We start from the raw sequence: 27,845 nt of genomic DNA on the forward strand, positions 1-27,845 counted from the left end.
TGCCGCCTCGGTAGCAGGTTTGGATTGGATGAGAGATGGCGCCGTGCTGAAGCTTCAGGCAGGCGGTGGAGCTGGGGGTGCGAGGGGTAGTCTTACCCCGGATCGAGAGATCCACAGTTGCCAGGCCGCCCGAGGGACCTGCTCCAGCGAGATCCGGTACGGAAGTACTGAAGGCGGAGGGAGGGATGAGGGCAGTGTATAAGGGGGTGAGGGGAGGGAACGAAGGGGAGAGCATTAAGGGGTGAGGGGAGGGAACGAAGGGGAGAGCATTAAGGGGTGAGGGGAGGGAACGAAGGGGAGAGCATTAAGGGGTGAGGGGAGGGAATGAAGGAGAGAGCATTAAGGGGTGAGGGGAGGGAATGAAGGGGAGAGCATTAAGGGGTGAGGGGAGGGAATGAAGGGGAGAGCATTAAGGGGTGAGGGGAGGGAATGAAGGGGAGAGCATTAAGTGGTGAGGGGAGGGAATGAAGGGGAGAGCATTAAGGGGTGAGGGGAGGGAACGAAGGGGAGAGCATTAAGGGAGTGGGGGAGGGAATGAAGGGGAGAGAAGGAAGGGGAGAGCATTAAGGCAGTGAGGGGAGGGAACGAAGGAGAGAGCATTAAGGGGTGAGGGGAGAGAAGGAAGGGGAGAGCATTAAGGGGTGAGGGGAGGGAATGAAGGGGAGAGCATTAAGCGGGTGAGGGGAGGGAACGAAGGGGAGAGCATTAAGGGGTGAGGGGAGAGAAGGAAGGGGAGAGCATTAAGGGGTGAGGGGAGGGAATGAAGGAGAGAGCATTAAGGGGTGAGGGGAGGGAATGAAGGAGAGAGCATTAAGGGGGTGAGGGGAGGGAATGAAGGGGAGAGCATTAAGGGGGTGAGGGGAAGGAACGAAGGGGAGAGCATTAAGGGGTGAGGGGAGGGAACGAAGGGGAGAGCATTAAGGGGTGAGGGGAGGGAATGAAGGGGAGAGCATTAAGGGGTGAGGGGAGAGAACGAAGGGGAGAGCATTAAGGGAGTGGGGGAGGGAATGAAGGGGAGAGCATTAAGGGGGTGAGGGAAGGGAACGAAGGAGAGAGCATTAAGGGGTGAGGGGAGGGAATGAAGGGGAGAGCATTAAGGGAGTGGGGGAGGGAACGAAGGGGAGAGCATTAAGGGGTGAGGGGAGGGAACGAAGGGGAGAGCATTAAGGGAGTGGGGGAGGGAACGAAGGGGAGAGCATTAAGCGGGTGAGGGGAGAGAAGCAATATGTACAACAAGCTGGAGGAACTCAGCAAGTTGGGCAGCATCCGTGGAAACGAGCAGGGTTTCGAGCCAAGACCCTTCATCAGGACTGAAGAGGGAGGGGGCAGGGGCCCTATAAAGAGGATTGGGGGAGGGGGGGAAGGAGAAGACTGGTAGGTACCAGGTGAAAAACCAGTAAGAGGAAAGATTAAGGGGGTGAGGGAATGAGAGGGTCGGTTGAGGTGATATGGGGTAAGAATGAGGAAGGGGGTGTGGAGGGGCAGTTAGAGGAGTGAGTGATGCTGGTAGATGAAATGTGTGCAGGGGGTGGTGCGGTTGGACAGGTAATGAAAGGGAGAATTGCTCCAGCTGGCATGGACTCAGGTGGCTGAATGGCTTCCATGACACAACAATTCTGATTTCCTGCAGTAAGGCAGACTTGAGTTCATTGTGGAAACTTAATGACCTGTGGTTTTATTTGTTGTTGGGATCACTGGCGAGGCCAGTATTTATTTGATGAAGGAACAGCAGTATTTCCAAATCTGATGGGCCAAGTGTCATATTTTCAAGTTTGTGGTTAATACAAATCAAGGATTATGAGCAAGAAGGAAAATACAAAGATTGGCAAAGACATGGCAGATGGAATTTAATGTGGAAAAATGATTCATCGCTGAGGCTGTGGACACGTTTTGGGGAACTTTGAGATTCATGTTTTAGGTATTTCTGGATTCTGGTTACACTTTCCCTGCTGTTTTTGAGTGTTGTGATCGATGCTGACTGGGGTGTTTTGGCAAAGAATGGCATTGTGGGTTAGCAATGCAGTACTGAACTAAACTAAATACCACTGGACTCTTGGATTAATGTTTGGTATTCAGTGTGTTGTTCACTTGCTTTTTGACATTTATGCTGTTTGGTTTTTTTGCACATTTGTTGTTTTCTTGACTGAGTTCTATGGTGTTTCTTTCTATCGTGGGTGCCTGAGGGAGGATGAATTTCAGAGCTGTATCGTATACTTAATTTGATTATATACAGTTGTGTACTTTATTGCACTAAAAAAACAGACTATTTTTCGAAAGGTAATACATTGGGGTATATTCATTTTCAAACCGGCCTATGCAGTCTTGTATACAAACCTGTGAATACTGATTTACAGGCACAGCAAGCAACAAGGAAGACAAATGGTTTGTTGCCATTATTACCAACAGGCTTGAGTACAAAAGTAAAAGTGTCTTACTGCAGTCTTAGAGGGCCTTGTTGAGATTGCAGCTGGAGTATTGGTCTCCTTATTTTAAGAAAAATATACTGGCATCAATGATTCATCAATTGATGAATCTGGTTTATTGAATGTTATGAAGAGATTAAGGCTCAGTCTATATTCTGTAGCATTTGGAAGAAATAGAGGTGATTGCATTGAAATGTATAAAATTCTTACAGGACTCAACAGAGCAGATGCTTCCCCTGGGTGAAGTGCCTAGAACCAGTGGCCATGGTGGCAGAAAATAAAGGGTTTACCAGTCAGGATTGAAATGGGAAGAGATATCTTCACTCAATTTGCGAGATTTGGAATTTTGTGTCTCAGGCGGTTGTGAGGCTCTGTCACTAAGTTTGTTCAAAATAGATTGATAGCATTTGAGAATCTGTGAAGATAGTGTAAGCTGAGCTGTGATCTCAATAAATGGAGAAGTTGGCTCAAGGAACCAGGTGACCTTTTTTCCTATTCCTAATTCGTACCATCTTTGAACATCTACTTCCTTGATGTTCCTAAATATCTGTTACCCTTATATGGATTTGACAGTCTTATTTAGTGTATTTTTTATATATAGAAAAATTTCTGATAATTTTGCTTGTGTTTGCTTGCTGTAGTTGGAATTGTCAATCATGTGTTGTGCTTCTGGTTCATGTTCAGTCACCCATACGTTATTTTCTAGAAGAACTTTGTTGGCCTTCAACCTAGTCATTTGCTCAGTAAGGCAAATAATGAAAACTTATAGTGTACTGTACATGTTGGGTTTGGCCAGCATATGCTAAATAGAATAGATTTGGGACAAATTTGGTTGCCCAATACTGGGTATTTTTGATCAGAAATATTCAGCATTGCTATCTAAAATGTCATGGCCTCCTTTGTCTCGTACACCATCATGGGAATGGGTGTGAGATGAACTAAGGGATTCTCTGTTTTTACCATAGTGCAGAACCTATTCAAGGATTGCCTTCTTGGAAGGGATGCATATTCAACAAACCTGTGCCGACCAACTGGCTGGCAGGTTCATAGAAACATAGAAAACATACAGGCCCTTCAGCCCACAATGTTGTGTGAAGCAGCCATCGTCAGAGCTTGAGAAGGAGAGGATTCGCAGACTTTTTCAGTTTTTTAAACAGCCAACTAATTGGGAGCGGAGGAGCTGAAGACAGCCGGTCAGCTAGCACACTATAAAAGTATCATCTAGCAAAGCGGCCATCGTTGGAATGGACTGAGTCAGAGCGGGACAGCTTTGGCTCAATGGGCTTCAGTGTGAACAGGCAGAGGCGAGGGTAGGTTCCTGTAAGTTGTTTTTTTTTTCTCATTCGACTTCTTTTTTAACTAGTAAGTTTAGAGAGAATGCCAGGCAGGATGTTGGAATTCTCCTCTTGCAGGATGTGGGAGGTCAGGGAGAACTCCGGTGTCCCTGACGATGACATCTGCAAGTAGTGCATCCAGCTCCTAACAGTTGGAGAACTGGAGCAGGAGCTGGATGACCTCCGGATCATTCGGGAGAATTAGGAGTTTATAGATATAGAGTTTATAGTTTCAGGGAGGTAGCTACACCAAAGGAACAGGGCACAGGTAATTGGGTTACCGCCAGGCGAGGGAAGGGTAAAGGGCAGGCAGAGCAGGATTCCCCTGTGGCCATTCCCCTCAACAACAAGTATACTGATTTGGATACTGTTGAGCAGGGATGACTTACCTGGGACAAGCTGCGGCAGCCGGATCTCTGGCACCAAGTCCGGTTCTACAGTGCAGAAGGGAGGGGGGAAGAAGAAGAGAGCAGTAGTGATGGGGGACTCGATAGTTAAAGAGGTACAGACAGGAGGTTCTGGGGTCGTGATAGAGACTCCCGGATGGTTTGTTGCCTCCCGGGTGCCAGAGTCAGGGATGTCTCTGATCACGTGACGGCATTCTGAAATGGGAGGGTGATCAGCCAGATGTCATGGTACACATCGGTACCAATGACATAGGAAGAAAGAGTGAGGAGGTCCTGAAGAGTGAGTACAGAGAGCTTGGTAGGAAGTTGAAAAACAGGACCTCAAGGGTCATAATCTCAGGATTGCTACCTGTGCCACGTGCCAGTGAGGGTAAGTGTAGGATGATCTGGAGGATGAATATGTGGCTGAGGAACTGGTTTCAGATTTTTGGATCATGGTGGGACCTGTAACAGATAGTCAGGTTACACCTGAACTACAGGGGGACCAATATCCTTGCAGGAAGATTTGCTAGAGGAGGGTTTAAACTAGATTTGCAGAGGGATGGGAACCAGAGTGCCAGAGCAGATAGTGGAGTGGGGTCGAAAATAAATGAAGTTGAAAGTTCATGCAAAGTCAGAGATAAAAGGGTTGTTTTTGTGTGGTGGTAATAATCTTCAGAGGTGTGTCTATTTCAATGCAAGGAGTATTGTGGAAAAGACAGACGAGCTGAGGGTGTGGATTGACACATGGAATTATGACATTAGTGAAACTTGGCTACGGGAAGGGCAGGACTGACTGCTTAATGTTCCAGGGTTCTGATGTTTCAGATGTGATAGAGGCAGAGGGATGGGGGGTGAGGGAGCTTTGCTAGTCAGGGAAAATGTTACAGCAGTGGTCAGGCAGGACGGATTAGAGGGTTTGTCTACTGAGGCCATATGAGTGGAGCTCAGAAACAGGAAAGGTATGACCACCCAATAGTCAGCGAGAATTGGAGGAGCAAGTCTGCAGAGAGATAACAGACAACTGCAAGAAACTTAAAGTTGTGATAGTAGGGGATTTTTCCACATATTGATTGGGACTCCCATACTGTTAAAGGTCTAGACAGGTTAGATTTTGTAAACTGTGTTCAGGAAAATTATCCAAATCAATATATAGAAGTACCAACTAGAGAGGATGCAATATTAGATCTCCTATCAGGAAATGAGTTAGGACAAGTGATGGAAGTGTGTGTAGGGGAACACTTTGGGTCTAGTGATCATAATGCCATTAGTTTCAACTTGGTCATGGATAAAGGTAGATCTGGTCCTCGGGTTAAGATACTAAACTGGTAAAAGGCCAAATTTGAAGAAGTGAGAAAGGATCTAAAATGTGTGGATTGGGACAGGTTGTTCTCTGGCAAGGATGTAATTGGTAAGTGGGAGGCCTTCAAAGGAGAAATTTTGAGAGTGCAGAGTTTGTATGTTTCTGTCGGGATTAAAGGTAAAGTGAATAAGAATAAGGAACCTTGGTTTTCAAGGGATATTGGAACTCTGATAAAGAAAAAGAGAGATGTATGACAGGTATAGGCAACAAGGAACAAATAAGGTGCTTGAGGAGTATAAAAAGAGTAAGAAAATACTTAAGAAAGAAATCAGGAGGGCTAAAAGATGACATGAGGTTGCTTTGGCAGTCAGGGTGAAGGATAATCCTAAGAGCTTCTACAGGTACATTAAGAACAAAAGGATAGTGAGGGATAAAATTGGTCCTCTTGAAGATCAGAGTGGTCAGCTATGTATGGAACCAAAAGAAATGGGGGAGATCTTAAATGGGTTTTTTGCATCTGTATTTACTAAGGAAACTGGTAGGAGTCTATGGAAGTAAGGCAAACAAGTGGTGAGGTCATGGAACCTTTACAGATTGAAGAGGAGGAGGTGCTTGCTGTCTTGAGGAAAATCAGAGTAGATAAATCCCCAGGACCTGACAGGGTATTCCTTTGGACCTTGAAGGAGACTAGTGTTGAAATTGCAGAGGCCCTAGCAGATATACTTAAAATGTCGGTATCCATGGGTGAGGTGCCGGATGATTGGAGGATAGCTCACGTTGTTCTGTTGTTTAAAAAAGGCTCTAAAAGTAATCCGGGTATTTATAGACGGATGAGTTTGACGTCAGTAGTAGGTAAATTATTGGAAGGAGTACTAAGAGATAGGATCTACAAGTATTTGGATAGACAGGGATTTATTAGGGAGAGTCAACATGGCTTTGTGCATGGTAGGTCATGTTTAACAAATCTATTAGAGTTTTTCGAGGAGGTTACAAGGAAAGTGGATGAAGGGAAGGAAGTGGATGTTGTCTACATGGACTTCAGTAACGCCTTTGACAAGGTCCTGCATGGGAAGTTAGTTAGGAAGATTCAGTCGCTACATATACATGGTGAGGTAGTAAATTGGATTAGACATTGGCTCATTGGGAGAAGTCAGACAGTGGTAGTGGAGGATTGCTTCTCTGAGTGGAGGCCTGTGACTAGTGGTGTGCCACAGGGATCAGGGCTGGGTCCATTGTTATTTGTCATCTATATCAATGATCTGGATGATAATGTGGTAAATTAGATCAGCAAATTTGCTGATGATACGAAGACTGGAGGTGTAGTGGACAGTGAGGAAGGTTTTCAAAGCTTGCAGAAGGATCTGGACCAGCTGGAAAAATGGGCTGAAAAATGGCAGACGGAGTTTAATGCAGACAAGTGTGAGGTATTGCACTTTGGAAGGACAAACCAAGATAGAACATACAAGGACATTGAGGAGTGCAGTAGAACAGAGGGAACTGAGAATACAGATACATAAAAGTGGCATAACAGGTAGATAGGGTCGTAAAGAGAGCTTTTGGTACATTGGCCAATATAAATCAAAGTATTGAGTAGAGGGTTACGAGTTACGAATGTCTGACTTACGAAGAACTCATACTTACGAACCAAGGAAGGAGAAAGCCGTCCGCCATTTTAAGTTGAATCACGACACTGTCCAACATCTTAAGTCGTTGCTGTTGACACTGTGTTGTGTGTGTAACTTTGTATTTGGCTTAAATTTTTCTTATCAAGATTCATCATAACACCCCCCCCCCCCCCCCCCACTTCTGAACGGCTGGTGGCGCAGTGAGATCAGCACCGGGCTCGAGAACGGAGGTTCCTGAGTTTGATCCAATGATAGATTGCTTCCAAGTGCGCTCTCCATCCGTGCCGGGTTGATGTCAAGCTCGCAACTCGACCTCGTTTTAAAAAAAACACTGCCACCTCCAGTTTAAATTCCTTCACGGAATATTGTGGAGTAATGGTTGCCAATCAGTTGATCACGATCAACCAGTCGATCTTTGAGACTTTCCCAGTAGATCCCGAAAAAAAAAAGAAAGAAAGAAAAATAAATACACAAATACATTATGCCTGATAAACCTTTTGGTGCAAATAGGTAGTAACTTCTACTTTGAAAAAGGACCACTTGACAACTTCATGCCCAAAAGGAACAACTTTATCTAGGACGGTAAAACAATATTCACATACAGAGATTTTCACTAATGCACACCAGGCAGAAAAGACCGAAAGGAAAACCCCGCAACCCCGGAAACAGTCTCTCTTTACAAACAGTTTTCCGTAGCGGGAGTATTGCTATATTACCATGATCCTAATTGGTATATTATAACTTTATAATGCTCACATTACAACCCTTCTCCCCCTTTAAATTCCAACATTCCCCAAATGTACAAGAAATGGGAAACAAAACCAGTGGTGTCATTAGCTTGCGTACCCCTGAAACTTATACTAGTGTCTCAGTTAGTTTACCAATACCAGGAAAGTTGAGGAGCTGAAATTGGGGTTGAAGGCCCAGCAAACATGCTGCTCAGAGGACGAGGATCGACAGTGTTAAAGGACTTGTCACTCTGTGAATATTTTTTCACGACAGTTCGATGAATCCCTGGATGTAATGCAAACAGCTCAACTTGTTGTATTTGTCAGAATGGCTTTCCAGGATTTTACAACAAAGGAGGACTTCCTCACTCTTTTGCACTTAAAGGAGAGAACAAGAGGTGAAGATATTTACAATGAGTTTTTTTTTAAAAACGTCCGTGAAAATGACATCCCCATTCATAAACTGGTGGCAATTACTACTGATGGGGCCCCAGTAATGCGCGGTTTTTATAGCACTGTGCTGTAATGACCCGATTTTCCTGACTTCCTGGATTATCACTGTGTGATTCATCAGCAGGCCTTGGCTGGGAAGATTGTGGACTTTTCTCATGTAATGACACTGGTGGTCAAACTAATAAACTTGACTCGAGCAAAAGCGCTTCAGCACCGCTTATTCAAGGTGTTACTGGATGAACTTGATGCCACTATGGCCTGTTTGATATGCTAGTTACAGTGTTTTCTTGGTTATATTAATTTGAAAGTTTGACAAAAGCATTTTATGTAATTAAAATACAATTAGCCCAAGTAAAGGGCCTCAAGTTGGAAATACAATCTGAGCTGTTTTCTCTAAACGATTTAGTAGGTCGATCTTGCCTTTCACTAAGGCGGAGGTAGGAGATCTAGGGCTTAAAAAGGTTGGTGACCACTGTCGTGGAGGATGAAATACCCAAACCCAGCACAGCCCCCACTGGTCCCATTTAACCTGTCTCAGTGTGGTGGCTTTAGGACCCGGGGAATTCAGTGCGGCGGTCCTTGGGACCCGGTGGAGCTTGAGAGCTGGCAAAGCTTGGGACCCACCGTCCACAGTGTTTCTGTTCTGTTGACAGGAAACGATCACGATTGAAAATAAAGTGGAAATAAAGCGTTTGGAAAGAGGTGAAACGCCATTGGTCACTGGAAAAGTGTTAGGCTACAGTCGGTCAATGATCAGAACAATTTTAAAGGATAATGGATAAAGTAAGAATAAAGGAGCATGTGAAAGGCCTGCCCCGATGAAAGCTACAAGTATTATTAAGCAACGCAGTGGTTTAATTATTGGAATACATATGTTTCTTAAGTGTTTTATATATAGTAAATATATACTATATACTAAGACAAACGTTTGACTAAGTGACGCTAAATAATACCGGATGTACTTGAGTACAAATCTGCCTTAAAGACGGACTCAGGAACAGAACTCATTCATAACCCAGGGACTGCCTGTATAAGAGTTGGAATGTTATGGTGAGGTTGTATAAGACATTGGTGAGGCCAAATTTGGAGTATTGTGTGCAGTTTTGGTCACCTAATTACAGGAAGGATATTAATAAGGTTGAAAGAGTGCAGAGAAGGTTTACAAGGATGTTGCTGGGACTTGAGAAACTGAGTTACAGAGAAAGGTTGATTAGGTTAATACTTTATTCCCTGGAGCGTAGAAGAATGAGGGGAGATTTGATAGAGGTGTATAAAATTATGATGGGTATAGATAGAGTGGCTATCACTCTATCAAGCAGGCTTTTTCCACTAGGCTAGGGGAGAAAAAAACCAGAGGACATGGGTTAAGGGTGAAAAGGGTAAAGTTTAAAGGGAACATTAGGGGGAGCTTCTTCACACACACAGTAGTGGGAGGGTGGAATGAGCTGCAGTTGAAGTGGTGAATGCAGGCTCACCCTTAACACTTAAGGAAAACTTGGACAGGTATATGGATGAGAGGGGTATAGAGGTATATGTTCTAGGTGCAGGTCAGTGGGACTAGGCAGAAAAATGGTTCGGTACAGCTAAGAAGGGCCAAAAGGCCTTTTTCTGTGCTGTAATGTTCTATGGATCAAAAGTGTCCCTACCTTAGAAATTACTGGGCTTCCCTATAGCACTCTATTTTACTAAGCTCCACGTACCTATCTAAAAGTCTCTTAAAAGGCCCTGTCGTATCTGCCTCCACCACCATTTCCGGCAACCCATTCCACACACTCACCACTCTCTGAGTTAAAAACTTACCCTCTGTACCAACTCCCCAGCACCTTAAACCTGTGTCCTCTTGTGGCAACCATTTCAGCCCTGGGAAAAAGCCTCTGACTATCCACACAATCGATCCCTCATCATCTTATACACCTCTCTCAGGTCACCTAATCCTCTGTCGCTCCAAGGGGAAAATGCCGAGTTCTCTCAACCTATTCTCATAAGGCATGCTCCCCAATCCAGGCAACGCCCTTGTAAATCTCCTCTGCACCCTTTCTATGGTTTCTACATTCTGAGGTGATGAGGTGACCAGAACTGAGCATAGTACTCCGAGTGGGGTTTGACCAGGGTCCTATATAGCTGCAATGTTACCTCTTGGCTCTTAAACTCAATCCCACGATTGATGCATCGTATGCCTTCTTAACCACAGAGTCAACCTGCGTAGCAGCTTTGAGTGTCCTGTGTACTCAGACCCCAAGATCCCTCTGATCCTCTGCACTGCCAAGAGTCTTACCATTATTACTATATTCTGCCATCATATTTGACCTACCAAAATGAACCACCTCACACTTACCTGGGTTGAACTCCATCTGCCACTTCTCAAACCAGTTTTGCATCCTATCAATGTCCCGCTGTAACCTCTGACAGCCCTCCACACTATCCACAACACCTCCAACCTTTGTGTCATCAGCATCCCTCCACTTACTCATCCAGATCATTTATAAAAATCACGAAGAGTAGGGGTCCCAGAACAGATCCCTGAGGCACCACACTTGTCACCGACCTCCATGCAGAATATGACCCAACTACAACCACTCTGTGCCTTCTGTGGGCAAGCCAGTTCTGGATCCACACAGCAGTGTCCCCTTGGATCCCATGCCTCCTTACTTTCTCAATAAGACTTGCATGCGGTACCTTAACAAAAGCTTTGCTGAAATCCATATACACCTGTACACTACGTCTACTGCTGTTTAGTCACATCCTCAAAAAAAATTCAATCAGGCTTGTAAGGCATGACCTGCCCTTCACAAAGCCATGCTGACTATTCCTCATCATATTATGCCTCTCCAAATGTTCTTAAATTCTGCCTCTCAGGATCTTCTCCATCAACTTACCAACCACTGAGGTAAGACTCACTTGTCTATAATTTCCTGGGGCATCTCTACTCTCTTTCTTGAATAATGGAACAATATCTGCAATCCTCTGGAATATCTCCCATCCCTGTTGATGCAAAGATCATCGCCAGAGACTCAGCAATCTCATCCCTGGGGTACATCTCATCCAGTTCCGGTGACTCATCCAACTTGATGCTTTCCAAAAGCTCCAGCACATCGTATTCCATAATATCTACATGCTCAAACTTTACAATCTGCTGTAAGTCATCCTTAAAATTGCCAAAATCCTTTTCTGTACTGAATACTGAAGCAAAGTACCTCTGCTGTCTTCTCCAGTTCCATACACACTTTTCCACTGTCACACTTGATTGATCCTATTCTCTCACATCTTATCCTCTTGCTCTTCACATACTTGGAGAATGCCATGGGGGTTTTACTTAATCCTATCTGCCAAGGCCTTCTCATGGCCCTTTCTGGCTCTCCTAATTTCATTCTTGTTCCTTCCTGCTAGCCTTATAATCTTCTAGATCTCTAACATTGCCTAGTTTTTTTAACCTTTCGCAAGCTTCTCTTTTCTTCTTGACTATATTTACAATAGCCTTTGTATACCATGGTTCCTGTACCCTACCATCCTTTTCCTGCCTCATTGGAACATACCTATGCAGAACCCAACGCAAATATCCCCTGAACATTTGCCACATTTCTTCCATACGTATCCCTGAGAACATTTGTTTCCTATTTATGCTTCCGAGTTCCTGCTTGATAGCCTCAAATTTCCCCTTACTCCAATTAAGCGTTTCTCTAACTTGTCTGTTCCTATTCCTCTCCAATGCTATGGTAAAGGAGATAGAATTATGATCTCTATCTCCAAAATGCTCTCCCACTGAGAGACCAAACACCTGACCAGGTTCATTTTCCAATACCAGATCAAGTACAGCCTCTCCTCTTGTAAGCTTATCTACATATTGTGTCAAGAAACCATCCTGAACACACCTAACGAACTCCACCCCATCTAAACCTCTCACTCTAGGGAGATGCCAATCGATATTTGGGAAATTAAAATCTCCCACCATGACAACCCTGTTATTATTGCATCTTTACAGAATCTGTCTCCCTATCTGCTCCTCGATGTCCCTGTTACTATTGGACTTCCACCCACAGAGGCTCCGTAAACAATCCCTCCATGACTTCTTCCTTTTCTGCAGCCGTGACACCATCTCTGATCAACAGTCTGTGCCCCCACCTCTTTTGCCTCCCTCCCTATCCTTTCTGAAACATCTAAAGCCTGGCACTCAAAGTAACCATTCTTGTCTCTGAGCCATCCAAGTCTCTGTAATGGCCACAATATCATAGCAACAAGTACGCTCTAAGCTCATCTGCTTTGTTCAAAATACTCCTTGTATTAAAATAGGCACATCTCAAACCATCGGTCTGAGTGCGTCCCTTCTCTATCATCTGCCTATCTTCCCACTCGCACTGTCTCCAAGCTTGCTCTGTTTGTGAGCCAACCAGCTCTTCCTCTGTCACTTCAGTTTGGTTCCCACCGCCAGCAATTCTAGTTTAAGCTCTCCCTAATAGCCTTTGTGAACCTCCCCGCCAAGATATTGGTCCCCCTTGGATTCAAGTGCAACCAATCCTTTCTTTTGAATGAAGAGTTCTGATGTGTGCCTTTGACTGGAAATTCTAAATCTTTCCCTTTCTACAAATGCTGCCTGACCTGCTGAGTGTTTCTGACATTTTTGTTTTTATTTCAGGTTTCCAGCATTCACAATTTTTAATATTCTAATTATGAATGGAATAGTTAAATTATTAAGAATGATGTACAAATAAGCAGTGAATGGGAGGATGGGTACAAAGAACATCCCAGTCCATTTGATATTTGGTCTGGAGCCAAGTGGTAAAACTGGAACTAGACATTAGTATGAGAGAAAATGCCATCAACACCACTTGCCATTACTTTGTTGAAGGTTGAGAGCAGACTGACTGGGCAGTAAATTAACCAGATAGGATTTGTCCTACTTTTTTGTGAACAGGACATACCTGGGCAATTTTCCATAATGTCAGTTAAGTGCCATAGTTGTGGCACACGAGTCTTCTGACTTCAGCTGGAATGCAGTCTGGTCCCAAGACCTTCACTGGTTTTAGTGCTCAGCTATTTCTCAATGCCATGCAAGTGAACTGGAACAGTTTGAGATTGGCCTCTGTGGTAATGGTGATTTGGACTGATGTGAATCATCTGTTCTGCATTTCGGCCTCAATGTGAACGTCAATGCTGTAGCCTTTTCTTTAGCATGTCCCACTATGTGTTTGGTCCAGTCCAAATGTTGACCAAAGAGCTGAATTCCAGAGCTGAGTTGAATGAGTGCCTTTGACAACAAGCTAATATTTGACAGTGTGGCGGCAGAGCATGCTGGTAAAATTGAAGTCAAGGGAGAACACTCTGATTGGATTTGCACCAAGAAAGATGGCCCCCTTCTCTTTTCTCGAGAAAAACATTTTGTTCAACATTTCCTAACCTGGTAGTGCAGTTGATCCTTCGTAAATATTTTCATGCACCATCTTTTTCTCTTTATTTTTTTAAAAACATATAGAAGGGTAAATAGTAGCTTTTTAGCACCTCTCTCTTTGTAAACCAGGGCAGAGCTGGACGAGCGGCTGTAAGCTACATTATGTCAATGTAATGCATTTGTTAAAATTGACACAATTTGCAATCCAAAATCAATGAATAACACTCTTTTCTCCAGAACGTTTTTCAGACTGTGAATGTGTCCGTGACTAAGGTGTCCATGGCTGAAAACTGCAGATCATCACGCAAAAGCGTGAAAGAGAAGATTAGTGGGGTATCCATTAAATCAGAGAATTCATCGGAAGCTAGATACGGGCAATCAGAGAAAAATCCTTCTGCCATTGCCGCGAAGAAACCGAAGTCAATACCAGGAGAGTCAGAAAAAGATTCTGGATTTTCAGGTAATCAGAATGCATCATGGATTAGTTGGAGATTTGGAATGCTACATTTCTTTTATGGGATCCTATAATAACTTGGATCATGAAATCGATGGGAGTTTTGTTTCATTGTTTGTATGTCTAATATTGAGCTGTATACATGTTGGTGCGTCATGACGAGCAGTACAGAAAACATTCTGCACACAGCACAATGGGGAAGAGAAGTAGGAAGCAGGAGCCATCAGTCATACTTGAGCCTTTCTATCTCACTTATCATGATGGTGTCTGCTCTCCTTTAGAAAAGCTTTCTTGCCTCTGCCTCTTAATCCTTTGTTCCCTCTTGTGTGAGCATTAACTTTCCCCACTGGTTAGAACAATCAAACATCCAAGTGAAAATATGGGCCATTTATGACGGCAGAGGAAGTAAGTCCTTTCAGTCATGGCCCCTTTTAGGGGAATTAGCCACTTGATGGCCAACTTGTCAGGCCTCCCAAAAACCTATTGCTTTTAATTAGGTAACTGGCGGCAGAAACTGCTGTAGCTGTTGGTGGACTCAGCCAGTCATTGTAGAGGACATAGATTAATATTTAATATGTGAACTATCTCTCAAAATTCTTGGGTAGAAGATTCCACTCCACTTGCTTTTGACAATTAAGGCTTTCCACTGTCTTATCTCACTGTCTTAGTTTTGCATTATTTTCAGAAATTTGGCTACTTTCCTTTCCCAAGCACATACATCCCTCCAGGGTTGAGATGAAATGAGAACCAGCTCCAACTTTTGGAAGCCGCCCCCATTGACAGCTGTCCGTTCTAAGGCACAGATGTGATGACCAGTATAGACTATTACAGACGTCTGCCTGACTTCTGAGAAATGTTGTTTCCTCCCAATCCCTATGGTTCATTCTGTTCCATGCATACATCAGGTTTATGTTTAAAATGTGGGCTGTTACTATACCTTCGCTTTCAAACTGGCTGGGATGTACTTGCATTAAATCCAAAACGGGATTTAACTTTTTCTTTTTAACTCTCTTTTTGCACTACTTGTTTACATTACTGTGTGTGTATTAATTACAGTTTTTATTAAATATTGCAATGTACTGTCACCGCAAGACAACAACAAATTTTGCGATTTATCTGTGTTTTTAAACCTGATTTTGATGCTGATTTTAATTCTATTGGGTTCTGTTTGGGATTGCTTATGTCTGATGCTCTTTTCTATTATTTGATTGATTTCAGAAGGTATTTCCTATTATGAATACAGAGAATGCAAAAAAATTTGTCGTTATGATACACTTGAAGGCAAAATTAGAGTCTGGACATAAGCTAGTAACACACAGAGATGTCATTGAGCCATTGTTCCTATGCCAACTCTTTGCTAGGGCTATCTCATTAGTTCCATGACTCTGTATGTTGTTTCCCCAAAGTCCTTTTGAAATCTGCTCCTGAATCTTTGGTAGATAACCTTGCCAACAAGCCAAAATATGTTGTAGTGATGATTGGTCCTCAGAGTACACTGTAGACATTTTACCACACTATTTTCCCACCAGTCCTCCACCTCTTAAAAAAATCTAACTGCCCATCAGTAAAGCACTATCCACAACTTTGTCAGATGTTGAGGCTTTGAGGATTCTACAACTCTACAAATCTCTGGTGAGACCGCACTTAGAGTATTGTGTTCAATTCTGGACACCTCATTATAGGAAGGATGTGGAAGCTATGGAGAGGGTGCAGAGGAGATTTACCAGGATGTTGCCTGGTTTGGAGAACAAGTCATATGAAGTGAGGTTAGCAGAGCTGGGAATTTTCTCTTTGGAGCGTAGAAGAATGACCTCTATCATAATTAATATTTAATATGTGAACTGGAATAACACGCTGGAATTGAGGAGATTGAGAGGGGATCTGATTGAAACGTTTAAGATAATTAAAGGATTTGATAGGATTGAGGCAGGAAATATGTTCCAGATGTTGGGAGAGTCCAGTACCAGAGGGCATGGATTGAGAATAAGAGGTCAGTTATTTAAAACAGAGTTGAGGAAGAGCTTCTTCTCCCAGAGAGTTGTGGAGGTGTGGAATGCACTGCCTCGGAAGACGGTGGAGGCCAATTCTCTGGATGCTTTCAAGAAGGAGCTGGATAGATATCTGATGGATAGGGGAATCAAGGGATATGGGGACAAGGCAGGGTCTGGGTATTGATAGTGAATGATCAGCCATGATCTCAGAATGGCGGTGCAGACTCGAGGGGCCGAATGGTCTACTTCTGCACATATTGTCTATAATCTTGATAGAGGTCTACGAGATTATGGGAGGCATAGATACGGTGGATAGTCAGTACCTGTTTCCCAGGGCACCGATAGCAAACACCAGAGGGCATATGTGCAAAATTAAGGGAGGGAAGATTAGGGGAGACATCAGGGGTAAGTTTTTACACAGAGGGTTGTGAGTGCCTGGAATGACTTGCCAGGGATGGTGGTGGAGGCTAAAACATTAGGGGTATTTAAGAGCCTCTTGGATAGGCACATGGATGAAAGAAAAATGGAGGGTTTTGGGGTAGTGTGGGTTTAGCACTTTTTTTTGAGGATTATATGGGTCAGCACAACATAGAGGTCTGAAGGGCCTGTACTGTGTTGTAGTGTTCTATTGAGAAATATTACTGTGCTGTAAAAAATAAGTAAATAAATATATAATTAAAGCAATACTTTAATTAAAACATCAAACAAAATGAAATTAATTCCAAAATCAACTTTTCTCCCTCACTCTGTAATGATCCTTATATAGTGTGTGGTATCCAGTGCCAGGTCTAACATGATGGATTCAAGAGCTCTCCTATACTTGTATTTCTACATCAAAAGTTTGGTGTTAATGTAGAGAAGCATACATCCTATAAACCAAATGACAGTAGGTTAAGGTAAAGCAGGAACAAACCTGGGAGTTCACATACACAGATCTTTGAAGCTATCTAGACAGATTAGTAATGGAATTTTGTTTTAGATTCTTCGAATCTTGGGTTGGCAAATAAAGCACAAAACCATGAATGTGAAATCCTTAATAAATCATTGATCTAGCTTTAGCTGGAGAATCTGTTTGTAGTCTCCAACTGTCACAGTACTGGGGAGGATGCAATGAAAATTTACTAAAGTGGTACCAGTAATGAGATCTTCAGTTGTGTTGAAGGAACAGAGAAGTTGGGATATAAAAGAATAATGCTGGAGATACTCAGCAGGCCAGGTAGCATAGTACAGACTGAAGCAGAATCGATGCCTTTCAATGGAAGATAGACAATTGTGACACATCTATTACATGTGGTTCAGCTCTTCCTTCCTTGAGGTTGAGAAGAAAATTGATGCTATTTAATTTTATCTAACTTACTGAGTATTTCAATCATTTTCTCATATGTACATTGTTTTAGTAAAACTGGGTTTCAAAGACAAGTTTATTATCAAGTATTATGTATGTGCAGATGCAATGATAAACTTGCAGTAGCATCTCAGGCTCATGGCATCATATAAGCAGCATTCATAAGAAAAACATAAATTACACAATTTTTGTAAGTAAATGCACAATTAAAACAAAAACAGCCCTTGAGTTGTGTAAGATGATGAGAGGTATTGATCATGTGGATAGTCAGAGGCTTTTCCCCAGGGCTGAATTAGCTAGTATGAGAGGACACAGTTTTAAGGTGCTTGGAAGTAGGTACAGAGGAGATGTCTGGGGTAAGTTTTTTACGCAGAGAGTGGTGAGTGTGTGGAATGGGCTGCCGGCAATGGTGGTGGAGGCAGATACGATAGGGTCTTTTAAGAGAATTTTGGATAAGTACATGGAGCTTAGAAAAATAGAGGGCTATGGGTAACCCTAGTAATTTCTAAGATAGGGACATGTTCGGCACTACTTTGTGGGCTGAAGGGCCTGTATTGTGCTGTAGGTTTTCTATGTTTCTTTTTACTGCTATGAGCAGAGAAGGGCAAGAGGAAATGAAATGGTTATGAAGGGTTTAGATGGATTGAATGAGGGAAAATGGTTTCCACTGCCAGAAGCATAGGTATGACGATTGCATAGATTTAATTGGCCAAAAAGCTGAGTTATGGCCTGACTTAAACGATGAAAGAAGTTGATTTCAGAGTAACTTTTTAAAGGGAACTGTATTTGCAGAGCTTAGGAAAGATGAGAAGGGTGTAAAATTTTAATAGCTGCTTACATGGAACCTGTCGGTTAAATGGCTTCTTGGTGATATAAGATTCAGTACTCAGTAGGCAGAGTTTATTTGATCTCCAGTGGACTGGAGGTCTGCAGACAATTGTCAGTTTGATTGTGCTACCCTTTCTGTGCCTTGTTCTTAGACACCAGCTCTGAATACCTGAGTACAGTGGAACACAGTGAGTCAGAGGATCGGTCTGCACCTGCTGAGTTGAATCCTACAGGGAAGTCGAATGCAGCACAAAACTCAATCCCAAGCCTGACTCCTTTCTACTTTGTGAAAAATGTCCTTGTAAAAGAGGTACAGATCTGTTTTCTACAATCCTATGCACCAAGTTTCTGCTTATAATGGAGCATATTGTGCAGTTGTGATCAGCTTGTCAAGTGCGTGGCTGAACTTGGAACTTTGACTAGAATACCTGTTTCAAGTGTGTGTAAGTTACTTGTACTCTGCTGTAAAAAAAAACAAAACAAAACAAAAAAAAAAACAGCAGGTTAGGTAACACTTGAAGAGGAAAAGCTTAAAGTATAAGTTTTTGATTTTTCATCAGAAGCAGGGAGTTCTGACACAAATTGGAAAGGTAGGGTATCTGAAGTTATATTCATTATGAAAATCAAAAGAAACTGCGGATGCTGGAAATAGTCTGATGAAATGGCTTCAACATGAAACATTGACTCTGTTCCTCTTCCACAGGTGCTGACTGGCCTGCTAAATATTTCCAGCATTTTCTGTTTTTATTGTTGAAGCTATTAAGTCTTGAAGGCTGTGATATATTTGTTCCATTTCCCATTGCAGCCCATTATGTTAACTCCGGTTTTCTCGCCTTACCTGCCATGCTGGATATTTTCAATGTTGTTTTTCTGCTTTCTACAACAGTAGTGTACTTCATATCTCACAGTTACAGCATTTATTTTTCTCTCTGTTCATTTCCTTTTTACATCTCTCCCAGACATATCAGCTGTGACTTACAAGCCTTCACCACCCTCCCTCAGCCACCCACATCAGTCTTTGTGACACTTATTCTCTTCTGGTCTCACAGGCACTCTCTTCTCTTAATATGTTTATTTTAAACTTTCCCTAACTGATTGAACATTAGTTCAATCTGAAGAACCTGTTTTCTTTCTCTGTACACCAGTTAATATACTCTGGCCACTTTATTAGGTACATCTGTTAATGCAAATATTTAATCAGCCAATTATGTCAAGAGGTTCACTTTTTGTTCAGACCAAACATCAGAATGGGGAAGAAATGTGATCAATGACTTAGACCATGGAATGTCAGTTGCTGCCAGACAGTGTGCCACAGTGTCATAGAATAGTACTCCACAGAAACAGGCCTTCTGGCCCATCTAGTCTGTGCAGAAGCATCTAAACTGCCTACTCCCATTGACCTGCACTGGGACCACAGCCTTCCATATCCCTTCCATCCATGTACCTATCCAAACTTTTTCTTAAATGTTGAAATTGAGCTTGTACTGGCAGCTCATTCCACACTCTCAAGACCTTCTGAGTGAAGAAGTTTCCCTTCATGTTCCCGTTAAATTTTGTACCCTTAACCCATGACCTCTAGCTATATTCCCACTCATCCTCAGTGGAAAAAGCCTGCTTGAATTTACCCGATCTATACCCCTCATAATTTTGTATAGCTCTATCAGATCTCCTCTCAATTTTCTACGTTCCAAGGAATAACGCCCTAACCAATTCACTCTTTCCTTATAACTGAAGTCCTCCAGTCCTAACAACATCCTTGTAGTTTGAGTATCCCAAAAACTGCTGATCCCCCTGGGATTTTTATGCACATCAGTCTTTAGATTTTACAGAGAATGGTACGAGAAACAAAAACAATCAGTGAGAGGCAATTGTGTGGGTGAAAGTGTCTTGTTATTGAGAGAGGTCAAAGGAGAGTGGGCAAACTGGTTCAAGCTGCATGTGCCATGCGCCAGTGAGGGTGAGAGTAGGATGCTCTGGCAGATGAACACATGGCTGAGAAACTGGTGTAAGGGGCAGGGTTTCAGACTTCTAGATCATTGGGACCTCTTCTGGGGCAGGTGGGACCTGTACAAGAGAGATGGGTTACACCTGAACTACAAGGGGACCAATATACTTGCAGGGAGGTTTGCTAGTGTTATTGGGGAGGGCTTAAACTAGATTTGCAGGGGGATGGGAACCAGAGTTCCAGAGTAGATAGTGGAACAGGGGTAAAAATAAACGATGTTAGTAGTTCATGCAAAGTCATAAATAGTAAGGGTGAGTGTGGTGGTGATAATTTTCTGAGGTGTGTATATTTCAATGCGAGGGGTATTGTGGGAAAGGCAGACGAGCTGAGGGCATGGATTGACACATGGAATTATGACATCATATCCATTACTGAAACTTGGCTACAGGAGGGGCAGGACTGGCAGCTTAATGTTCCAGGGTTCCGATGTCTCAGACGTGATAGAGGCAGAGGGATGAAGGGTGGGGGGGGGGGGGGTTGGTGGCTTTGCTAGTCAGTGAAAATATTACAGCAGTGCTTCAGCAGGACAGATTAGAGAGCTTGTCTACTGAGGACATTTGGGTGGAGCTGAGAAACAGGAAAGGTATGACCATATTATAGACCACCCAATAGTCAGTGAGAATTGGAGGAACAAATCTGCAGAGAGATAACAGACAACTGCAGGAGACAGAAAGTTGTGATTGTAGGGGATTTTAATTTTCCACACATTGATTGGGACTCCCATACTGTTAAAGGTCCAGATGGTTAGAGTTTGTGAAATGTGTTCAGGAAAGTTTTCTAAATCAATATATAGATGTACCAACTAAGGAGGATGCGATATTAGATCTCCTATTAGGAAATTAGTTAGGGCAGGCGACGGAAGTGTGTGCAGGGGAACACTATGGTTCCAGTGATCATAACGTCATTAGTTTCAACTTGATCATGGATAAAGATAGATCTGGTCCTCGGGTTGTAGTTCTAAACTGAAAAAAGGCCGAATTTGGAGAAAGGATCTAAAAAGCATAGATTGGGACAGGTTGTTCTCTGGCAAGAATGTAAGTGGGAGGCCTTCAAAGGAGATATTTTGAGAGTACAGAGTTTGTATGTTCCTGTCAGGGTTAAAGGCAAAATGAATAAGAATAAGGAACCTTGGTTCTCGAGGGATATTGGAACTCTGATAAAGAAGTGAGAGATGTATAGGCAACAGGGAGGAAATAAGATGCTTGAAGAGTATAAGAAGAGTAAGAAAATACTTAAGAAAGAAATCAGGAGGGCTAAAAGAAGACATGAGGTTGCTTTGGCAGTCAGGGTGAAGGATAATCCTAAGAGCTTCTACAAGTATGTTGAGGGCAAAAGGATAGTAAGGGATAAACTTGGTCCTCTTGAAGATCAGATTGGTCGGCTATGTATGGAACCAAAAGAAATGGGAGAGATATTAAATGGGTTTTTTGCATCTGTTTACTAAGGAAACTGGAATGGAGTCTATGGAAACAAGGCAAACAAATAGGGAGGTCATGGACCTTATACAGATTAAAGAGGAGGAGGTGCTTGCTGTCTTGAGGCAAATCAGAGTAGATAAATCCCTAGGACCTGACAGGATATTCCCTCGGATCTTGAAGGAGACTAGTGTTAAAATTGCAGGGGCCCTGGCAGAAATATTTAAAATGTTGATATCCACGGGTCAGGTGCCTGAAGATTGGAGGATAGCTCATGTAGTTCCGTTGTTTAGAAAAGGCTTGAAAAGTAAGCCGGGAAATTACAAGGTGGTAAGTTTGACATCGGTAGTAGGTAAATTATTGGAAGGAGTACTAAGAGATAGGATCTACAAGTATTTGGATAGACAGTAATTTATTAGAAAAAGGCTTTGTGCATGGTAGGTCATGTTTAACCAATCTATTAGAGTTTTTCGAGGAAGTTACCAGGAAAGTGGATGAAGGGATGGCAGTGGACTTCAGTAAGGCCTTTGACAAGGTCCCGCATGGGAGGTTAGTTAGGAAGATTCAGTCGCTAGGTATACATGGAGAGATAGTAAATTGGATTAGACTTTGGCTCAATGGAAGAAGCCAAAGAGTGGTAGTGGAGGATTGCTACTCTGAGTGGAGGCCTGTGACTAATGATGTGCCACAGGGATCAGTGCTGGGTCCATTGTTATTTGTCATCTATATCAATGATCTGGATGATAATGTGGCAAATTGGATCAGCAATCTACTGATGATACAAAGATTGGAGGTGTAGTGGACAGTGAGGAAGGTTTTCAAAGCTTGCAGAGGGATTTGGACCAGTTGGAGGAATGGGCTAAAAAATGGTAGATGGAGTTTAATCCGGACGAGTGTGAGGTATTGCACTTCGGAAGGTCAAACCAAGGTAGAACATACAAGGTAAATGGTAGGACACTGAGGATTGCAGTAGAACAGAGGGATCTGGGAATACAGATACATAATTCCCTAAAAGTGGCGTCACAAGTAGATAGGGTTATAAAGAGAGCTTTTGGTACATTGGCCTTTATAAATCAAAGTATTGAGTATAAGAGTTGGAATGTAATGGTGAGGTTGTATAAGACATTGGTGAGACCGAATTTGGAGTATGTGTGCAGTTTTGGTCACCTAATTACAGGAAGGACATTAATAAGGTTGAAAGAGTGCAGAGAAGGTTTACAAGGATGTTGCAGGGACTTGAGAAACTGAATTACAGAGAAAGGTTGAATAGGTTAGGACTTTATTCCCTGGAGCGTAGGAGAATGAGGGGTGATTTGATAGAGATGTATAAAATTATGATGGGTATAGATAGAGGGAATGCATGCAGACTTTTTCCACTGAGGCCAAGGGAGAAAAAAAAACAGAGGTCATGGGTTAAGGGTGAAGGGGGAGAAGTTAAAAGGGAACACTGGGGGGAGGGTGGAATGAGTTGCCAGATGAAGTGGTGAATGCGGGCTCACTTTTGATATTTAAGAAAAACTTGGACAGGTATATGGATGAGAGGGGTTTGGAGGGATATGGCCCAGGCGCAGGTCAATGGGACTAGGCAGAAAAATGGTTTGGCACAGCCAAGAAGGGCCAAAAGGCCTGTTTCTGTGCCGTGATGTTCTATGGTTCTATAGTTCTAAGCTGACTGGAGGGTGACATAAACTCAAATAACCTGTGTTACAACAGTGGTGTGCAGAAGAGCATCTCCGAACACGTGTCATGCCGTGAAGTGGATGGGTTACAATGGTAAAAGACCGCAAAGTATACTCAGTGACCATTTTATTAGGTACCAGAGTAAAACTTAAATACAACATGAATATATTCCCAGTGTGTTCTAATTTCATATCTTGCTAAGTATTGTAGACTCTGTGTTTACAGTGAAAACTAATTGTGGCGGTTACTATGGGAATGCTGATAAGCTAATTCAGTAATGCAACAAACATTATTGCTTGTTGACACTAAGTGGAGGAATACATTTCTATGAATATGAGTGATCGTGTTACACAGTTGCACTGAATGTTGTGTGATCTAGTTGCACAGTGGATTAGTCCATGAGGCATCTGTTACCCACACTTCAACCTAATTATTGTGTCTCCTGTTTTGAACAGCCTGTAGCCATGCCGAGAGAGAACCAGCTACAGACCTGGGAAAACCAGTGTTCCTTTGCTTCCTCACCAGGCCAGACTCAAGTAGTCTTCATCCGACAAACTTTGGCATCTTCCTTGAAAGTTAAGAATGCAGATACAAAGACCGGAATAGGGCAGGACACCTATCTCCCGATCTTAAACTCCTACCCTAGGATTGCCCCACACCCAAACCAAGACCGACACCATAAAGAGAACCAGGAGCAGACAGATCACCATGTGGCCCCGGACAAGTCTACTGATCACAAGAGCAAACGCTTGTGTGTAGATGAGATAGGAGCCCATCAATTGGAATCTTTGTCACCCCAAAATGGACAAACTACACACACAGCACTGCTAGCAAACTTCCAGGGTCACTGGCAAATTGAGAACTCTAAGCAGCAGCCGTGGTTTGGGACAACAGACACTTTAAATCGGTTTGATGTCTCAGTCTCTCCATCACCAGTGCTGTCTCCAGATCTCACCTCCCAATCTGAATGCTCGGAGTCTTCCTCCTCCTCCTCCATGTTATCCTGTGCTCCAAACACACAGTTGTCCGGTGTTGAGCCGAGATCTACCCACAGCCTCGCCAAGCAGCGGCGCTTCCGTAACACAGTGGAGATCCTGAACCGCTCTGGGCTCTTGGAGATCACGCTGAGAACCAAAGAGCTGATCCGCCAGAACAGCAACACCCAGCGGCAGATCAGTGAGCTGAAGGAGCACGCTCGCCTCTTCTGCAGCGCGATGAGGAGCAGGGACCCTACAGACATACACCGGCTGCAGGAGGCCATGAAACACTCTGGGGCATACGGACCAGCAATCAAAACATCTCCCTCCTCTGCTTCTCCTTCCTCCACCTCCAGTCCCAGTTCAGCAGAAAGTCAAGCAACCTCCAACCAAGCACCACCACCATAATCTGGCTGGTGAGCCCCAGTCATCGTTGATGAAGAACGCTCTGTGGGACAGACCGCAAGAGCAGAGCTGAGGTAGGAGTTCAGACAGGTTCTTACTGTATGGCAGAATAGGCTTGAGTGGAGGGGGTGAATTGCCAGGGTGACACATGCTCAGTGGAGGCTTGGAACCAGCACCTGCTTCCCATACCAAGGGTATGTTGGCGTCTATACGTTGACTTTCCACCACTTTTTGGTTTTCCCACCATGTAAAGCTGACTGTGCTTTAGAAGTTCGTCATTGGTTGTGAAGCTCTTTGGGGCAACATGAAAAAGCAAGCTTTTTATTTAGTTGCATGAACAGAGATGAACAATCTCCATTTATATTCCGGTCTTTGCATGAGCAGTTCCTGATGGAGTTCCATACAACTTCTGGTGAGGGACAACTTAATGCACTCTCATTCTCAGCTTGCTGTAGTTCAGAGCTCTACATTTTGTGTTAACCAACACACAGTCAATCTGTAAGTTGGTTCAGTGCATTCAAATAAATCATCTGCTTCCAGTCCAATATTGAAGTTTTGCTATGGATGTTAAAAATATCAGCAATCTGAAGAGCTGGGACTTTTTGCCAGTGTTGTGGAAACCTTCTCTCCTCTTCCCATCAATGGATTGACTCCCAATTTGTCTTGCTGCTGACTGTGGAACTTTGGACATGGCATGTTGTGTACAGTTCTGGTCACCAAATTATAGGAAAGATGTCAACAAAATAGAGAGAGTACGGAGGAGATTTACTAGAATGTTACCTGGGTTTCAGCACCTATGTTACAGAGAAAGGTTGAACAAGTTAGGTCTTTATTCTTTGGAGTGTAGAAAGTTGAGAGGGACTTGATAGAGGTATTTAAAATTATGAGGGGGCTAGATAGAGTTGACATGGATAGGCTTTTTCCATTGAGAGTAGGGGAGATTCAAACAAGTGGACATGAGTTGAGAGTTAGGGGGCAAAAGTTTAAGGGTAACACAAGGGGGAATTTCTTTTCTCAAAGAGTGGTAGCTGTGTGGAACGAGCTTCCAGTAGAAGTGGTAGAGGCAGGTTCAATATTGTCATTTAAAGTAAAATTGGATAGGCATATGGACAGGAAAGGAATGGAGGGTTGTGGGCTGAGTGCAGGTCAGTGGTACTAGGTGAGAGTAAGAGTTCGGCACGATCTGGAAGGGCCGAGATGGCCTGTTTCCGTGCTGTAATTGTTATATGGTTATGGTTATATGTTTATAATACTTAGCAAAATTTCATCAGTGAGACATTTCCATCCAAAATGATGAACCACTGAGATTGATGCAGAACTTCAGACCATGCCTCCATCAATGTATTGGCCATCAACAGCAAATTCATCTGTTGGATCATCCTGTCCCTTTCAACCGTGAGTAAGGATACCTGCAGTTTTTTGGGAAGTTACCATCACAGTTTCCCTGCAGCCCATGGGGGTGGTTTATTTCTGTACCAGGGTGTCTGTGGATTTTGGGTTAGTAGGAAATTAACGGTCACTGAAAACCCTGAATCAGGCTGCATCCACCTGCCAGAGAAGGGAATCAGAAACCTATCCATATTCCCTTTCTCTCCACTACTACTCTACCTAAAGCAGCGTTTTCTACACCTAATCCCAACTTTCAGGGTCAGAACTCAGAAAATTACAATGTAAGCAAATTGTCCCCAATCCTAGGGATTGCCCAAGAAGAAAGAGGATTTATTTTCCCTTACTCAGGGAGACTCAGTCACAGAGTGACCAAGAGCAGTTTGTCCCCAGTGAAATCTGTGATAGGTTAAATTATTAATACAAAGCTGAGGTACAGTATTAATGGAACATTGACTCAGCTAATTGAGCAGACTTTGTTGGGGAGGAAATTGTCAGACCTACTGCCAAGATTGTACACCAATCTTTTCCACTTCAGATTCAAGGTAGCACAGCAGGCTGTGATGCTCTTGCAAGGATAGCTCACTGCTGTATTGGTTCATGGTTGGGAGAGCCTCTGTGGGACAGAGTAGATGGAAGTACACATTTGAGTAATGGGTGGGTAGTTATCATTATCTGCAGCAGGCAGAGTTTCCATGGCATTGGCTGCTTGGGGAAGATATTGCAGGGAATATCAAGACCTTGCTGTGATTGTTCCGTACCCACACCCCCTTTAAAAATACAAGGCAGAGACCATGTTTAAGCGGTTTTCCATTTGTCTGTAACATGGTGAGAAGGTACACTGGCAATCTTCCTAACACACATGCAGGCAGAGGAAAGATGTCAAGAAAATGGGTAAAGCATTGAAGGATTTGCTCTGCAGTGGAGGGAACCCCAGTATGTGGGGGGAGGTGGAGCGCCCTGTGTGCAGGAGGTATGGCTGCCATTGGGTGAGTTGAAAGGGGAGCCAGCGCAGAAGGGTTGGAAGAATGCGGTTGTTCCAGGATATGATTGGAGGAAGAAGGGTTAGTGGAACTCAGAAGGACCACTGAGGTATCGCAAAGATGAGATCTTAAGTGTTAGCAACTGAAACAATGAAGCACTGATCCCCAGCTGTGTCCTGCTTGATCAGGCACACAGAGACAGTCCTGTGGGACTTGCTCTTCCTTTGAGAAGTACCACAATTCAAATCATCTACAAAAAAAATTGCTGCAGGAACTCAGTAGGTCAAGCAGCACCTGGGGGTTGGGGGTGGAATTATCAATGTTTTGAGTAGAGACCCTACATCAGGATTGCACGATCCACCAGTTCCTGCAGCATTCATTTGCTCCATATACCAGTAGCTGCAGTTTCCTGGGCCTCTGATCAAGTGGTTGATTCATTTCATTGCTGTTTGAAAATACTTGTCCTTTTTAAAGTAATTCACTCTCATGGACCTAGCGATGTGATAGAGTGCGAGTTTTTGCTTGAAGTCTTTTCCTCATCTACATGTTTGGAGTCCTTTGGCACTGGGATGGACGTATTAACAGATTTGCCAGAGTAAGCCCTGGAGGAAGGATTGGAACAAAGTAACACACAAAATCGTGGAGGAACTCAGCAGGTTAGGCAGCATCTATGAAGAGGAATAAAGAGATGAAGTTTTGGGTATGACCCTTCACCAGAAATGGAAAGGAAGGGTAAAGAAG

At 43.3% G+C, this 27,845-nt stretch overlaps 1 protein-coding gene across 1 annotated transcript; it reads left to right on the forward strand.

Moving 5' to 3' along the window:
- The first annotated feature begins 7 nt into the window (after positions 1-7).
- On the forward strand, positions 8-27,845 carry LOC132381794 (CLOCK-interacting pacemaker-like). Its single transcript, XM_059951372.1, has 4 exons — positions 8-156; positions 13,873-14,095; positions 18,406-18,563; positions 23,809-27,845. The coding sequence occupies exons 2-4, from the start codon at positions 13,915-13,917 to the stop codon at positions 24,736-24,738; spliced, it is 1,269 nt and encodes a 422-aa protein (XP_059807355.1). The 5' UTR covers positions 8-156; positions 13,873-13,914; the 3' UTR covers positions 24,739-27,845.

The sequence above is a fragment of the Hypanus sabinus genome, chromosome 26, assembly GCF_030144855.1.
Source record: "Hypanus sabinus isolate sHypSab1 chromosome 26, sHypSab1.hap1, whole genome shotgun sequence".
In the NCBI taxonomy this organism is placed as follows: Eukaryota; Metazoa; Chordata; class Chondrichthyes; order Myliobatiformes; family Dasyatidae; genus Hypanus; species Hypanus sabinus.